Genomic DNA, 18541 nt, shown 5'->3' on the forward strand with positions numbered 1-18541 from the left:
TAGGGGAGCTCTATGTGGAGTCTTTTGAGGAACCTCCATACTACTTTCCAAAGTGGTTGAACAAGTTTACACTCCCACCAACAATGCAGTAGGGTTCCTTTCTGTCCACATCCCCTCCAGCATCTGTTATTATTAGAGTTCTTGATACTAGTCATTCTAACGGGGGTGAGGTGGAATCTCAATGTTGTTTTGGTTTGCATTTCTTTTATGGCTAGGGAGGTTAAGCATTTCTTCATGTGTCTATTGACCATCTTTATTTCCTCTTCAGAGAAGTTTCTCTTTAAGTCTTTAACACACTTATTTATTGAGCAGTTGTTTCTCTGAGAATTTGTTGTTGGGGGATTTAGTTTTTTGAGTTCCAGGTATATTTTAGATATGACCCTTATTCATTGTATGGCTAGTGAAGATCTTCTCTCAATCTGTGGGCTTTCTATTGATCTTGCTAGCTATGTTCTTTGCCATTCAGAAACTCTGCAATTTCATGCAATCCCATTTGTCCAACCTTTCTTTGATTTGTTGTGTTTCTGGGTCTCTTTTAAGAAAATTTTGGCCTGTGCCAAGGAGACCTAGGATTTCTCCTATTCCATCCTGTAATGTTTTCAGAGTGTCTGCTTTGACTCCCAGGTCTTTGATCCATTTGGAGTTGATTCTGGTACAGGGAGATATATAAGGATCTAGCTTTAGTTGTCTACAAGTGATTAACTAATTTTGCCAGCACCATTTACTGAAGAGGCTGTCTTTCTTCCATTCTATTGCCTAATGGTTTCTTGAACAGGCAGAAAGAATACTGCAATCAGAAACTCATCTTTTCCCCCATGTTTTACAAGACCACTTGGTAAATATTTTTTGATAAGTGTAACACTCAAATTGCTCCCTTTCTCACATTTTGGAGGCTTAATTAGCTGAGAATTGCTTCTTCTCTCATACTTCTACATGTCTCTATCTGAAAATTATTTTCTAATCATAGGTATCATCCATTTAGTTGCTTGCCAAGGATTTATTGGTATTTTCCCAGCGGTAAAGGATATGTGGATGAACACATAGAGATTCCTATTCTCCATTTGCTCATTGTCTATAGGGAAGCTAAATTCAGAAATGGCAATATACATACATATATATATGTACATACACATATATACAGTTAATATATACATATATATACATATACAGTACTCTCATTTGGGGGATAGTGAAATTAATCTATGAGCAAATAGAAGCATTTTATTTGGTTATAGTATCTCTTTGGGGACTTCTTACAATGTCAGTGACACATCTGGGTAAAGAATTTCTCCTAGCCTGGATCAGGTGAGTTTGCCGGGGACTCTAGAATGAGAAGAGCCACTACTGTTGGAATGACTCTCACACCTTCTTAAAATTCTGTCAGCTACTCATACAAAGTGCTAGTCTAACCAAAGATGAACAACATTAAGAATATCCAATTAATTTTACAGTGATGAGAAGGTTTTGGAAAATGATTCCATTTTAGCAGCATGTAGGAATCGTGAACAAAAATGTTGTTCACCAGAACAAAGTCTGTAGTGTACTAGAGACCATTTTATGGACATTTTGGAATTTAGGAAGTGCTAAGAAAAAATACTTACCAGGCCAACGCAGCACAGTTTAAACACCTAGTTGTAGTCATATACATAACAGAAGGAAAGAGGACCTTCCATAGAATTTTCTCTTTCCTTCTCTGTCACACATTCTCATAGTCTCAAACATGAGCCATCTAATTCACTGGCACACAGGACAATGGTTGTGTACTCTGTAAATATGTAATATCAGAATCTTTTTTAAAATTTCAAACTACGGCAGACTTCTAAGAACATCCTGTACTCCTCACTGTGATCTCTTTCATGGCAGTGTAGGGTGGGGGAACAGAAGTGGGAATGGCTGCTCAGATGGCTGTGTAAGGTGTGATATGTCCCACAGAAAGGAAATGCCAGCACTTTTGTCCTCTTGGCATAAGACTATCAGATGAAAGATCTGTTATTCTGGGTAGTTGTCATAAAATTGACTGTGATGTTACAGTGTAAAACTTAAGTCAAAGTATTTCTCTATTATTCCCTATACCTAGGTATTTAAAATGTGCTTACTTTGCCTGGGAAGTGCTTTTTCTTAACACATCCTGAATTCCAAAATGTACATAAAATGGTCTCTGGTAAACTATAGATTTTGTTCTGGTGGAAAGCACTTTGTTCCAGATTCCTACATGATGTTAAAATGGAATAATTCTCCAAAGACTTTTCATCATTGTAAAATAAATTGAATATACCCTATAGAAAGCAGATCAAGAACCTGGCTCGGCAATCTGAGTAGAGGTCCGCCTCCTGCGGTTCTGTGTCCCTAACTATGACCTTGAGCAGCTCTTCATGCAGGCTTCTAGACATCAAGTCAAGGCTCATTGACCTTGAAAGACTTGCACGTGAACAGCAGACTGATTGGACCCCAGAGGCATGAGCTGGAGAGGCATCCAGTCAAGAGGGCTAAACAATGCATGGAGAGGTAGCTCCTGCAGGTGTGTGGAAACTGTGCTTAGATCTGGGGACTCTTATGACCCACGGATTACCCAATGTGATACCTTATAAACACCTGTACAATGCACCCCAGACAGTGCTCGCACAGGGGACTGCTACTGTCTAGTGGGAGCTCGCTAACTATTTTCTTCAATAACTCTTTGTGTCCATGGACTCATGCTTTGAGACCATGAAGACAAAGGACCTAATCCAAATGTTGGAAATTGTCACTGTCTCTGTCAAATATATATAACAGCCACAGACTGGGAAGGCTATGAGCATGAGCAGAATCTTAAGATGCCTCATGCACCTAAGAATCTTACTACCTCTCTTTTTAAAAAAGATGTAATGGAGGCTGGGAAGGTGGCTCAGGGGTAGAGTGCTTGCCTCGCATGCATGAGATACTGGATTTGATTCCTCAGCACCACATAAGCAGAAAAAGCCAGAAGTGGCACTGTGGCACAAATGGTAGAGCATTAGCTTTGAGCTGAAGAGCTGAGGGACAGCGCCCAGGCCCAGAGTTCAGCTCCCATGACTGACAAAAAAAAAGAGAGAGATAATAGGAAATACAGAGTTCAATATATATCAACTGCTCAAACAAAGTGATCTTTGCTGCGTTCACCCCCTTCACTTAGTATGAAGTAATATGCAAGTGATGTAACCTGTCAGGTCTCGGCCTTCTTTGCTCCTCTGCTGGGGATTATTTTAATAATAATGCAAGGCTGAGTCAGTGAGATTGTTGGCCCACAGTAAATGCTGACATCTCTTAGCTATGATAATGATATTGTCATTATTATTATTATCAATAAAGAATGGAATTAAAATGGGCACTACTAGCTCATGTCTATAAACCTAGCGAGTCAGGAGGCTGAGGATTGCAGTCTGATGCCAGCCCAGGCAGGAAGGTCCTGAGACTTTTATCTCCAATTACCCATGAAAAGCCAAACGTGGAGCTGTGATTCTAGTGGTAGAGCGCTAACCTTGAGCATAAGAACTTAGTGACAGTATTCAAGCCCAGAGTTCAGCCTTAAAACTGACAAGAAGAAAAAGAGATAGAAAAGAAAAAATTGGCATTAAAAACAGTTTCACTTGCAAATAAGAAAATAGCTATGCTACTATGATTTTGAGTAACTGAATATATTTGCAAAAATAAACCAAACCAAGAGCAATGCCACATAATCTACTCTCTGAGAAACTGTTCTAAGAAGCAAGGTATTATTGAATTGAAATAAGATGAAGTCAGGTTGAAGTTGGGAGCGTTTTGCAGGAAAATGAGGAGAAAGTAAGAAGTCTGTGAAATTTGGATGAACCATATTGATAGTTATGAACACCTGACATAAAGGGCATGAATTCATGCCCACCGTACTCAGGCGCCTCGATAATGCATTGTGACATCTTTTCTGAGATCAAGAAGAAAACTTGGTAGTGTTGTCTTGTCTTTTCTGAGATTAAGAAGAATTTAATCTCAGACAAAGAATGAGAGGAAATGGCAGCGATAAGAAAAGTCAACCTTTGACTTTGCTCATTAGTTCATTCTTGTGCTGGGCATGGTCCTATCAAGAAGGAAAAGAAAACAGCATTCCATCCTAAGCATCACGTAGATGTCAGCCATTCAAACACAGAGTGCAAAAGAGGAGTAAAGTCTTGTGTGCAAGGGACAGTAGGGACCTGGAGAAGAATGGGATCTTGACCACCAAGGTCTCCAAGACTGAATTAGTGACTATGCCTCTCAAAAAGGCTGTAGTTTCATCGTGTAACTTTCTACTGCGTTGCTTTTCTTTTGAGCTCCTCTCTATTTCCTAATTAATAATAAAGATCTCTGAATAGTTCAAAGAGATCTCTCCTCTCTTCCACTGATACGTGGTAAGAGGTGGAAGGGGAAGCTACACCAGTGTATAGATAGACTCTGAAGAACAGTCCTGCTGGTAGTGAATAAGCAGAGGGGGTGGGCCACTTTCTGGGTTCATGAGGAAGGAGACAAGAGGAAGGGACTGGCTCGAGCTCTGGCTGTGTTCGAATGCACCTTCTTCTCTCTTGATCCTACTCCTCTTACTCTTGATATCTCTTGATTTCTCCTCTTTCCAGGAGTGTCAGTTCTTTTCCATAGAGTCCTTAGAAAGGAGAGTTGTAGCTACAGAAATGCTCTGCTGAGAAGCTGGCTGTAATTGGGTAACTTCCTTTCCAGGGAAATACTCAGTTTTAGAAGGAAAGTCAGGAAGAACAAAATCATTTAGACTCTAGGAACTGTTTCTTCAGTGACAGAATGGTGAACCTGGCACACACTATGGGGTCAAGTGCAGCCTCCTAACTTTGTGTGTCATCCAACTAATTATATCTAACTGTGTGCTTTATCTTTGTAAGAGAGTAACTTAGACACAAAAACAAAAATCCTCAGATCTCAGCCCTCTGTGTAGCTAGGATTACAGGTGTAAGCCACTGGCACCCACTTGAACAGAGAAATCTAGTAGCCATGAAACTGATTATCATCTGCAGCATCCTTGAAGGAGAACTAAGATCCAGATTTTGGGGAAAAGTTACTCTCAGGGACATTATGGCTGAGGGAAGGTGAATCTGATTTTCGGGAAGACATACAGTACATGTGAAGTGGGCTTTTGCCATTATTTCATAATTGATTTGGCTAGGTGTAATACATTTCCTATTTTTAACATAACTTCTTCAGGGCTAGGAAAGTGGCTCAGTGGTAGAGCACTTGCCTTGTATGCATGAGGCCCTGGGTTCAATTCCTCAACACCACATAAGCAAAAAAAGCCGGAAGTGGCGCTGTGGCTCAAGTGGTAGAGTGCTAGCTTTGAGCTGAAGAGCTGAGGGACAGTGTCCAGGCCCAGAGTTCAGGCCCCACGACCAGACCCCTTCCCCCAAAAAAAACAACAAAAAACCATAACTTCTTCATAGACCAGATTCTGAAGTCATCTCAGTTTTTTTATTGTGGATATTTTTCCTGGTTTTGAAAAAATTATCCATTGAAAATAAAGCCAGTGGAAGAAAATTCTCTAAAGGTTTCTGTGATTCTATAATAGCAACTGCACATCTTTGTTTTACTAGTATCTGGTGCATTCATAGCTGCCAAAATATAGAAGTTTGATTTCAAGAGTTGTATTCTATAGTGGGTGGTAGGAAGCTACATCAGATTTCCATACGGAAGCCCATTTGGGTAAACAGAAGTTTACTATTATAGGAAATAGTCAAGCATTCATTTATTTTATTCTTAAGTTGCTCTCCTTATATTCATTTTTAAAGTTACATTTCCAGTTGGTTGTACTTCCTGATGGTTTCCATTTCATATTAAAATTTCAAAAGTGATCAGGTGAAATACTCAAGTAGTGGTAAAACTGCCTATACACATCCACTATGCCAAAGGAGAGAGAAGAAAAACATTAGTGTCTTCAGACTTTTGTCTTGTTGGAGATGTGTTTAAAAATCTCTGCAATGAGATTTCTGTGAGTTGGATGTATTTATATAGCTTGCAATCAACATTACTGAAATATATATTAGGAGCTTTCCTACATGTAAGAAGAGTAGGTAATAAACATTTCTTCTGAACATTTGTATGAATTTCCCCTTTCTTTGTGCTAGTCCTTAAAGTTAGCATTTACTGGTCTTGAAGTGATTTAGACATCATTTAGGGTACATTTACAGCTGTTTCTAAAAAAAGATCTCACCAATGTTTCTAAATAAAAGTGAAACATGAAGCCAGGTGCTGGTGGCTCACATCTGTAATCATAGCTACTCAGGAGGCTGAGATCTGAGGATCACAGTTCAAAGCCAGCTTGGGTAGGAAAGTCTGTGAGACTCTTATCTCCAATAAACCACCAGAAAACTGGAAGTGGTGCTGTGGCTCCAGTGGTAGAGCACTAGCCTTGAGCTGAAGAGCTGAGGGACAGCACCCAGGCCCAGAGTTAGAGCCCCATGAATGACATAAGAAAAAGTGAAGCATGAAGCTCAAAACCCCAGCACTGAATGAGAAAAAACAGAAGTGAAATGTCTAACTGTTATCAGTTTGAATGACATATACTTCACAAAACATCCTTATCATTAATCTGGTCCTAATTGTTGTATTTAGGGAATAGGTATAATTTATGTTTTCATCTTGGTCTTCTTTCTATGACTCTTCTAGTAATATTCCAGAATTGGTACAAAAAGATATTTTTCTTTTATTACATTTTGTTGTGAAGAAGATTTTAAATCTCCCACAAAAGCACATACACCAAAGGATTAGTTTGGGGAATTGGTGGAACCCATTGGGAAGAAGTCAGGTCATTAGGAATGAGTCCTTGAAATGAATCTTGAGACTCTGCAAACCCACTCCTCCTCATTGTTTCCCAGCTGTCATGAGCAGAACAGATGTCTTCTGCCACATGTGCCTACCATGACCGATGTGCTTTGCAATGGGTCTACAAGGAATGGAACAAAGTGACCTCAGACTGAAGCCATGAGTCAAAATAAATCTTTCTTCCCTATAAGCAGATTATCTCAGCTATTTTGTCTCAACAGCAGCACTCTAACAGAACTTATAACAAATAAGTCCCAAGTAGTCCAGCAGAACACAGCTATACAGAAGCAGCAAGAAATCTACCAAGTTGCATGACTCATTAAGAGTTTATTTCACAAGGCTTGTTTGGGAAGGGACAGAAGGGAGGAGAGAGAAAGACAAAGGAGGGTTTGGCTCTCATTAAGATGTGCTGCATCCACAAATGGAAATATTATAATAAGACACCATTGTACAACTCATTAATATTAATAAAAACTCAAAAATAATTTTCAAACACATATAAAAACAACTAAAAGGGGAGAAAGAGACTATCTCATTGTCTTTTTGACAGATAAAGCTCAAGGATCGCTATAGAATGACCTTTCGTGGAAGGAAGTTAAGTCATTGGGAGTAAGTTAGGTCATTGGAATGGCAATGATGTAATCTTTGCTCCTAAGGATATTATACAAAGTTAGAACAACAAACTCTGCCCCAAAGAATGGTGATCTAGATTTGCCTTTATGATCCAGTAGACATATACTCTAGATAGATTTGATGAGGTATTGAAATAAAGCCTATTTTTTTTTTTCTTTTTGCTTATGTGGTACTGAGGAATCGAACCCAGGGCCTCAATGCTTGCAAGGCAAGCGCTGTACCACTGAGCCACCTTCCCAGCCCTAAAGCCTATTTTTCCTGTTGAAAACAAAATACTATTTCACCTCCAGGAATTTCTTCATGGAGACAATAATATGTACTTGTAAAACCAAGCAGGGACTATTCTGCTACCACTCTAGGTTGCAAAGCAATGGCTGATGGCCTTGGTGACATAAATTTGTCCAGACCATCTCCATTGATGGAGTACATGCTTTCAACTATTAGCCTGACAAGAAGACTAAATAAAATCTTCAAAGTCTTAACATTAAAGGTCATGTTAGCCATTTTCCTTTTTAATATTCAAAACAAGTGGTGACTGAAGAGTTGGTGATGCTACATCCAGATGATGGGCTGTGAGGAAAACCCTTGTGAAATCTTAGGGGTCATGGAATTAAGGGCCACTTTTGCATTTCACCAGGCTGTTGCAGACACCTGGGAAAAGTAGCCTAGGTACAATACTTAGGTTTCCACTCAGCCACTAACACGCTGCAAGTCACTGGATAGAGGACAGTTTGCTTGTGCTTCGTTTCTTTCATTTAGAAAATGAGAGATTTGGGCAATCAGTCTTGAAGATGTCAGCCAGCTCCAGAGTTCTGATTCTATGAGGGGAAATTATCCCATAATGAGGCTGTGTTTCAACTGTGTTGGACAACAGTGTTGTTTGCAGACCAGCACTGACTTTGTTTTATGGCAGCCCATAACTGATCAGTTCATTTAACACAAGACATGGGTAAAAGCATAGGCTAGTCAAGAAAACCTTTTCAATTTCTTTCCTGTCTACTCTAGGGTCTTGTTATGACACCTCAGAAACATTGGCCTAGACAATTAGCAAAGAAAACAGTTTAAAAAAAACATACAAAAAAAAACCATCCTCCCACGCACGCTTTATTAAATTCTCCACATGCCCCAGGATCACACCACACACTTGAATGCCCATAGTAGATAGGAAGTGCAAGATGATGAGTGAAAATAAAGGTGAGCTCATAAAATGCCACTCTCTTCCCCACCCCAAGGCACTATTTTACTCTCTAGTCTTTCTCACAGACTTTAAAGTGTATATCAATCACAGAATAGACTTCTTGACATAAGCATCAGATAAAGAAAAGAAAGTGATACTCTACACAATCATTTGCAAAGGCTAGGAATGTGGCTTAATGGTAGAGTACCTGCCTGGCATGCAGGAAGCCCTGGATTCGATTCCTCAATACCACATAACAGAAGAAGCCAGAAGTGGTGCTGTGGCTCAAAATGGTAGAGTGCTAGCCTTGAACAAAAAGAAACTCAAGAACAGTGCCCAGGCCCTGAGTTTGAGCACCAGGACTGGCAATATGTATACATATTTGTATACACACACACATACACATACATATATACATATTCTCTCTCTTAACCCTCCCCCCCCCACATACACACATACTTGCAAAAATGACCTGGAAGAGTGCAAAAGTAAATTGAAATGGAGCATGTGGAATCAGAGAGAGCTTACGGATCAAAGGCAGCAAGCAGGAAGTTCAGCAGGAGGCTGATGGATTGCTCCACGTGGATTTGGTGCGTGGTCGGCATCCGTTTGTTAAGCTGGTAAAAAATGGTAGAGAGCACGGCCTCTAAGCGGGCCACATTGAGTTCTATGTTTGGGTCCAGGTTGTTCAGAGCATTTTCCCGCAGGGCTTCTATGATGTTCCAAATATCCACCAGGTGTACTACAATTAAAGCAGAGTGAGCACGTCAGCCCAAAGTACATGGAGAGGAAAACTGCTTTCTATGTCCATCCACCCTGGTTTTTCTAGGCCCTTCACACGTCCAGCTGTCATGGGGGCTGACATAGAGAGCTCTAGGGTTGGACATATAACAGCAAATAAATTGTTGACTGAATATTGCAGTGGTCCTTGCAATTACATTTGAAATACACCTGAGATCCCCATTTTACATGTAAGAAAACAGGGAAGTTAAAGACAAACGCAAAGGGGCAAGGCCAATCAGAAGCAAAATGGACATGGGAAATCAAGTCTAATTCAAAGCATTTTCCCTACTGTGCATTCTGACCTCTCAAAAAATGAAAGAACAGATTAAATTCTAACGTCCAGTCGGATATTAAAATAATTATATTAAATGAAGCAAGCTAGACCCAAAGAATCACAGCTGCATGTTTTCCCTCATTTGTAATAACTAGAATATGTCTAGGATATTCTTAAAGAGGATCACAATAGCTCAATAGCTATGTACATATGACAATATAAAATGACGCTTATCAAAATGGACTCCAAGAAATGGAAACAAGAAGATATTTTTTTCTTTTTCTTTTTTGGTGTACTGTTTGCAGTTATTTCTGCTTTCTTTCTTTCTTTTAATTCCTTTGATTTATTCCCTATGGTTATTGTTTGTTATTTCTATACCCTTTGTCTTGTATTTAAGTTTATCTGATTTGGGGAAGGGAAGGGAAAGCAGTGGGACAGGGGGTGAACCAACACAACAGTGATATTCACCAGACGTTATGTTGGAAATGAACTTTACAACTGGGAGAGAGAGCAGCTGCGGGGGGCAGGGGAAAATGAGGATGGGGTAACATTGTTCAAAAAGAAATGTACTCATGACCTTACCTATGCAATTGTAACCCCTCTGTACATCACCTTTACAATAAAATTTAAACAAAAATAAATTGCATTTGAGTATTCAAGATGTTTTCATTTATTTATATCTTTTTAGTAGTATGAAGTTTGAAAACAGCCAAAAGGGCAAGTTGAAGTGGTCAGGAAGACAAGGCGAAAAGGACACATTAGGATAAGCTCTTTATGACCAATTCTATGCAGCAGGAGTGAGTCACAGATCTGACTAGCCTAGATAAGAACAAGTAATTTCTTGGCTACAGAACTGACTAGCAAATCTGACTTAAGTAACTGTCACTTTCTACTAGGATAGTCAGGAATTCTGTTTCTATACTTTGCTATTTGTCCTGAAGTACTGATAGAACATTTCAATAACCATCACCAGTCCAAGATTAATAAACATATCCATTCACACTGCATGTTTCCTTTGAGCTTCCCAAGCAATCTCATCTGTTTGTTTTCTGTCACCATTTTGTATAATTCCTAAATGATAGTCTATTCTGAGATTCGTCTATATTGTTTCATGTGTCAACAGTTTGCTCTTTTAATTGCTGAACAGTGGTATTCCATGGAATATCACAAATTGATTATCAGCCTAGTTGTTGGTAGACATTTGAATTGACCTAGTTTTTGCTGTTAGGAACAAAGTGGCTAAAAACAATTATATAAAAGCCTTTAGACAGACCTATACTTCCATTTCTTTTCTTGTTAAGTACTTAGAGGCTGAGTTAAATTGGTGAGTGGTTGGTTTATGTTTAGATTGTCAAAAAAAACCCAACCCCCTTCCCCCAAAAAAACCACTTCTGAAGAGTTCTGCAAAGTCAGTTGTCCCATTTCATATTCTAGCAGCTGTGTGAGTTCCAGTTCCTTTTTATATCTTTGCCTTGTTCAGGTTCATTTTTCACTGCTAGCATTTGCTAATAAATATTTTGTCTTTTTGCAATGAAGTACATACATGTTTCAGGTCCTAAGAAATGTGTACACTATATTTGCTTTTTTCTTAAACAGCTCCTCAGTCTGACTACTGTCTCTTCATTCACTTCTGACAATACGTATGTGTGTGTGTGTGTGTGTGTGTGTGTGTGTGTGTGTGTGTGTGTGTGTGTGTGCCAGTTTTAAACTCAGGACCTGGGCACAGTCCCTGAGCTTTTTTTGCTCCAGACCAGTGCTCTACCACTTGAACCACAACTTTACTTCCAGCTTTTTGCGGTTAATTAGAGAGAAGATTCTCATGGACTTTCCTGCCCTAGTTGGCTTCAAACTGCTGATCCTTAGATCTCAGTCTCCAGAGTTGTAGAATTATAGGTGTGAGCCAGCAGCACCCAACTTTCTGGTATTATTTTTAAAAAAACAAAAGGAACATCTCTTGAACTCTTATTGGTAAGTACTTGGCATTGTATGTGACCATGTTTTCTTGGCACCATTCTTTTCTATTGTTTTTTTAAACAGATTTTATGGTTTCTTGATTTTGGAAATAACCACATAACAAGGGACAGGCCTACCAACAAGCAAAGTTTTTTTGTACCACATTCTCCTCTAGGCCAAGTATACTACAGGATCTCTAGATTCTGAAGGTCCAGTGAAGTCTATGCGGATTTTACTTCCAAAATCAGCATAAGGAAAAAATGAAAACCCAAAGTCTGGCTCCCATAACTAAGTTTATATGTGTTAAGAGCATTAATATTTAAGCAATTATGCAAGTCACCCCACTAACAAAAATAAGTTACATAGAACTTTCATGTGTTCTTCACTTGGATTTTGATAGTGTGTGTGTGTGTGTGTGTGTGTGTGTGTGTGTGTGTGTGTGTATACTGGCGTTTGAATGCAAGGCCTTGTGCCTGCTGGTATTCTACTTGAGCCACATGCCTAGCCTTTCTTCTTGATGGTTATTTTGGATACTAAGATGCACAGACTTTTCTGTCTGAGCTGCCCTTAGTGATCCTCTGGATCTCAGTCTTCTGAGCAGCTAGGATGAAAGACATTACTAACAGCATCCAGCTTGATATTGCTTTTAGTAATTTTTTAAAATAATGTTTTCTCAATGAAGGGAAGAGACTCATGCTTAGCCTCATGGAATACTGGACTTAGAATTTTAAACACAGCTTCTCTACTATAATTCGTACTCTCTTAGCCTCTTAAAATCTTAGAGCCTTACTTCTTCATCTATAAATTAAAAGAATCCTTTAATGGAAAAGTAATCAATAAAATGTGGTAGTTCCTAGGTCACAAACAGTATATTTGAACAAAGAAATGTTCTTGTAGGTCATGTCAAAGGGAAAACATTGATACATCTCTGGTTTGGGGCAAATAAATACAAATAACTTACCAAGTGAGATGCTTATCTATGTATTAGGAAAAACTCAGATTTAAGTGACTTCAAAGTTACAAGCTCTCTGTCTATCAAAAATACTAAGGAGATCATTTACATGTGCTAGCATTATTTATCTAATGTTTCAAGTTAGCAAGCAAAGTACTCCTGGAGAAATGGCATGGCTGTGTGAGTCCTTTCCTCCAGTCTCCATTCTTTTTCCACTCCAAATCTTTCTTTCAAATGGCACGAGAATTGTAAATTTCTCCCATAAATCTGACATGCCACTTGCAAGGGCTTCTAATAACTTCCCATTATTTTTAATCCAAATACAGCTTTCAAAGTAGTTCTTATTTTAAAATCTGACCTCTGCTGCTTTCTCATCTAATACTTTATTCATCATAATTTCGCATCTTAATCACCTTGTCAAGGGTGACTTTCTCAATCTATAGTCTTCTGGTTTTGAACGTCTCCTGGGTGCCACCTTAGAACCCTACTCTCTTCCTCCATTCAAAACTTAGTGGACTCTGTGGAAAGGCTGGTTATTTGCTTCTGTATTATAGATGCCACACCCAAAGTGGCTTAACATCACAGGAGCTGTTGATCAAGTGAAAAAAATAACCGGGAAGTGATTCAGTAGAGAAGCCAAATTTCTGAGTTTCTCTGGATGTTTTTGATTTCTAAAGGGACAATGCCACACACCTGTAAGGCTCACACAGGTGTTGGTGTGTGTCCTGCATAAATCATCAGAGATGTCACTAAATCTCTCTGTCCTTTATCTTGGAACCAACCATCCTCAGATAGTTAAATGAGATGCCCGAGAAACAAGTGGAATAGGGCATGCCACATAGGAAATCATAGGTATATATGCTTCATTCTTGTATTCATCCAATTCAAAGTTTAATGTAAGGAAAAGTGAAGTACTAATTCTAGGTAATTGGTCATTGGGTCTGGTTTAATAAAGCTAATCTAGGTAATTAGGTTCAGGAAACTGTGGTAGGTCCTGGAGGTTCCAAGGCATACTGACTCAGGAAGCTAAGATTTGAGTGAGGACACAGACATGACTTAGTCACACAGAGAGATAACCACAAGCCATGACATAATGTGACATTCAAGGCCCAGTGTACAAAATAGGATATACTTGTGATGGGGCTAGGAGGATGAAGAAGGCTGGAGCAACACTGTAGCATGCAGGCAAGGTTTGCCCTTGTTCAGAATCTAACAGCAGGTTTGAAGAAGGAAAGCCACATGATATAAATGCAGCTTAAAAAATACCATTTCTGTTGGGCATGGTGATGCACACCTATCTTCGAGGCACTTGAGAGTTAGAGGCAGGAGGATCATGAATTTGAGATTGGCCTGAGCTACCGGGAGAGTTCCCAGACAGATGAAACTACATAGGAAAATCTTGTCTCAACTAAAACAAATTAAGTAAGTAAACGAGTAACTATTAAAACATTGCTGCTTTAAGAGAAGGAAGCAGTATGAATGGGTAGGGGGGCAGTTGGCAGTAGCTGGAGTACGAGGGGATGCACAGGTGATAGGTCACAGAAAGAATTGTCACCTTGTGCCATGTTATAGTGCTATTTTCCAGGAGTGGCATGGTGGATAGGGGACAAGTTTCACAGCCAGAATATTGGGGATTCACCCATGGCTCTGCTAATAACTGTAAATTGGGACAAATTATTACAGCTCCACAAATTTTACCCTCAGAGTGATTTGTGTAATGAGCCTATAGATGTGCTGGCCACATGTAACAGGTGCTCAACAAATGATAGGTATCAGTGTTCAAGTAATTCACCACCCTTGGAACTAAAACCACCTTGCACTATTAAAAGATCCTCAAGGCTGAGTGCTGGCGGCTCACATCTGTAATCCTAGCTACTTAGGGGGCTGAGATCTGAGGATGGTGGTTCAAAGACAGCCCAGGCAAGAAAGTCTCTGTGAGACTCTTATCTCTAATTAACCACCAGAAAACTAGAAGTGGAGCTGTGGCTCAAAGTGGCAGAGCACCAACCTTGAGCTAAAGAGCTCAAGGACTGTTCCTAGGCTTTGAATTTAAGCCCTATGATTGACAAAAATAATCAAGTCTCAAGCTAAATTTTAGCACAAATCTCTGAAATCCAGAGATTTTGCAGTCACAATAGCAGACACTTACAGTTATCATAAACCCTGAGTATGCATTGGTTTTGTCCTACTGGATAATTTGAAATCTGAAGAGAAAGGCCATGTTTCATAAAGGTTTCTTGCACTTTCTTTCGTTGGTAATTTCTCTGGGAGTTGTAATGAGAGTGCAGAAGTGGAAGAGCTGAGCTTGACAGGCTTTCCTTCTTGCTGTCCATTCAACCCTGGACAAGGCACTTAATATAATCAAGTTTCAGTTTCCTCATCTATAAAATGGGATAATGATAGTTTCTTGAGGGCACTGTATGGAGGAGGGTTAAATGAAATAATCTACAGAGAGCACTCAGTGCTTTATAGAGCATTCAATATATATAAACTATTGAAAAACAAGTATCACAAGCCTTTTGTTTAAATAGAAACATTGAGAACATTGAGTTCTGATCCTCTATGAAGTTATTAAAAAGTATGTTTTAAAAAGCCTGATAGTTTTATATATGCATTTGTAAGTGCATATATGTATGGATATATACATTTTACATATAGGTATGCTTACACATACACATACCCCCATATATATATAATATATATATATATATGTATACAAATATGCTATACACATATATGTTGCCTGAGTGCTTCTAATCATTAAAAAAAAAACAAGGACATTTAGGATATGTAATAATGGCCATTTACCACTAGATGGTACTGTGCTTATTTTACTCAAGAGCTATCAAAGTTTGTCATCTTAAAGCACCTGCTACTAGACACCCAAGATAAATAAAGAAATGGAGCTCCCTCATCTATACAACATTTTATAGTAATATACTAGGTAATGAAACGCTTTGAAGAATGAAGTTCCTTAGTCAATATTAGCCATACCATGAATAAACAAAATGTGTTCTTTAAGCCTATTTAGAATTTCATGTAATCTTAAAAGTAATGATATGAGTGTTCATCCATCAATTATTAAGAACTAAGAGTTTTTCTTTATAAGGAAGAACACAGTTTCAGTAATTTTCCATAAATTTAGGTAATATCAAGTAGGAAAAGCTAAGCTGCAGTGGAGAACAGTTAGAGGTGGAGAAAACAGTTTGCTATCTGTTTGCTGATGCCTGACACCGTTTAAATAGGAGTCCTTTAGTCTATAGTTAAGGATGATTTAAATCCAAGTATACCTGGGAGAACTTCTACAATGATAGGTGCTTAGCAAAAGATAACTCCTAGTGTTAAAGTAATTAATCACGGTGATCTAAAGCCATACTATGCTTTTCTTAATAAGATGCAGTTATAACAAGCTAGAAATGACTGGTATCATAAAATTAGAATGAGTACAATTATAAGAATAAAGTATGGGGGCCAGAATACCAAGAGGACAGGAACTTCAGGATTTAATCTGTCATGATTTAACTCAAGGCTCTCAAGGCTAGCTTTTGTGGACCACATTGTGGAGGATGGGTTCCAGTCACTGAATCTATGCAAGGTGGCTTTCTTCTTTCCTTTTCTTCTTCTTCTTCCTCTCCTTCTCTTCTTCCTCCCTATCTTCCTCCTTCTCCTTCTTCTCCTCCTTCTCCTCTTCCTCCTCCCTTCCTCCTCCTCCTCCTTCTCTTCCTCCTCCTCTTCTTCCTCTTCCTCCTCCTCCTCTTCCTCCTACCCTCCTCCTCCTCCTCCTCTTCCTCCTTCCCTTCACCTCCTTTTCTTCTTCCTCCTCCCTTCCTCCTTCTCCTCCTCCTCCTCTCCTCCTCTTCCTCCTCCTTCTCCTTTCTTTTTTTGAAAAGCAATTACAAATCTCCTCAAGATTCTTAGCTATAAACTCCACCACTTCTTGATTCTAAAATTGAAGAGATCTGGAAGGGTCTTGTCAAAGCTTTCCAGGTGATGCTGACAACCTAAAGGGTTTGCAGCAGAGGAAGGTCAGTAGTCAATCATCTAACTTCCTTCATTTTGGCATAGTGATTCACAACCTTGCTGCATGCTGGGCTCACTTTCAAGGCTAGGAATTAGCTCCCTGGAGGACTGCTACTGCTTGTCCAGCAGCATGCAAAGTTGCAGGCCTCTTCGAAATGGACCAAGAGCATCAGAAGTGGAAATGTAGTAAGTAAAAACACTTCTAAGGAGCTTCGCATGGGTGGTTCCAGCCTCATAGAGGTGGGGTGTGAGGGAGTGAGGTGTGAGGGGCAGGGTGTGAGAGGGTGAGATTGGGGAGGCAGGGTGTGCGGAGGCAGAGTGAGGAACACAGCCTCTATCACATGGGCGAATCAGATCCACTCCTGGCCACCCCTCCGGCTCATTAGTCTAAGTGGCTCACTCAGCATAGCCTTCCATTTCAGACTTAACCCTTCCCTTATCCAGCCTTTGTTCTGTGGCCATTCTGTCTCGGTCCTCCCATTATAGTATGCAAGACAGGCAGCTCCCTGGCCACTCAGAACTTAAATGTGGTAGGGAATAGAATAATCAAATAAATGTGTTGAATATTTTGTAATGAATCATTTTTACTCTTTAAGTACTTAATTAAAATAAAAGTTTTATACAGTGAAGGTAGATGCATGATGATTTGGTTGATATACCTGGTAACTCATACTGTATGTTTAATTTCTCATGTGAAAAGAGATGACAAGAGAGGCGTCCACACAAACCTTCATGAATACAATAAGAATCATAATATACACCTTCCTATTTTGTAGGTGTAGTGAAGACCAATGAAAGCTTGCATGAGAACACAGTGAACTGCAAAGTACTCCACACATTTCAGGTATTATACTTAATGTAGAAATAAAATAAAGATGCATTAAAATGTATCATCATATTCAAGTAGAATTATTAAACCCACCTCCAAAGTTTTTTTTAGTACTTTCCTCCATTTACAAAGATATATGTCTCATAAGATTTCCAAAAGAGCACTGCTCAGAGGGGAAGAGCAATAATAAAGTAGAGGGGGAAGGGAAAGTGTTATTGATGAGGGATGAATGCAATTAAGTAATGATACACACTTATCATTATGTATATATGTATACATGTCTATGTGTATATCATTACTTAATACATATATATATATATGTATGAAAATAGCATAGTGAAACCCACTCAAAACTGGAGAGAACAGGGAAGAATAAGGAAGAGCAATAGAGAGAGTGAATTTGATGCAAGTATGTTATATGCTTGTATGGAGATATCACAATGATATATACTAAAAGATGGGATTTGTCTCATACTATAAGCTTTTCTTTTGAAACTTCAGGTTCAATGGGTAAAATTGTGTCAAAAATAAAATAAAAAATCTATGAAAGATAGAAATCAGCAGTTAAGTTCAATTTCAGGTCAAATACTTATCTCAATAGAGCTTCGGCTCATGAGAATATTACTACTTACCATATATATCTACTGCACACAAAAGCAATGACATATGGAAAAAGACTACCATATGCTTATAAATACAGAGCCGGAAAAGGGAGCAAGAGTGAAATTCTGAAATAGGTGTTTTAAAGATCTAGAATTCATTAGGCAATTGAACAAAATTCATTAGGTAATTGAACAAAATAGAAGAACCCAAATAGAGGAGATTGTAATTCTCATGATAATAATAGTCAGATGACCTAACTGGAGATCAACACAAGAATGTGAGTTAATAAGTTCATTAGAGCAGATTAAAATAATAGTTTTATAGGAAATAGTTTTTAAATACAGATATTTTTGTGTTCTGGAAACTTTAGAAAGATGCGGAGAAGGTAAAGCTCTGGTTGGTACTTTGTGCATAGCTGAAGAAGTAGAGGGTGAATACTCAGGGGTAGGGTAGGGAGAGGGTAACTAGTGAACAATATCACAGAGCCAGGAGGAGGATGGGGTGTTCATA

General features: G+C 38.9%; 1 protein-coding gene across 6 annotated transcripts in view; it reads right to left on the reverse strand.

Moving 5' to 3' along the window:
• Dtna (dystrobrevin, alpha) overlaps nucleotides 1-18541 on the reverse strand; it is a 328938-nt gene that overhangs the window by 86828 nt on the left and 223569 nt on the right. For all 6 annotated transcript variants that reach the window (XM_013014905.1, XM_013014910.1, XM_013014907.1 and 3 more), the window contains one exon: nucleotides 9146-9359. In XM_013014905.1, coding sequence (XP_012870359.1) covers nucleotides 9146-9359 — 214 coding nt within the window. The remainder of the gene's footprint in view (nucleotides 1-9145; nucleotides 9360-18541) is intronic.

Source organism: Dipodomys ordii, unplaced genomic scaffold, assembly GCF_000151885.1.
Source record: "Dipodomys ordii isolate 6190 unplaced genomic scaffold, Dord_2.0 Scaffold25, whole genome shotgun sequence".
NCBI classification, from domain to species: Eukaryota; Metazoa; Chordata; class Mammalia; order Rodentia; family Heteromyidae; genus Dipodomys; species Dipodomys ordii.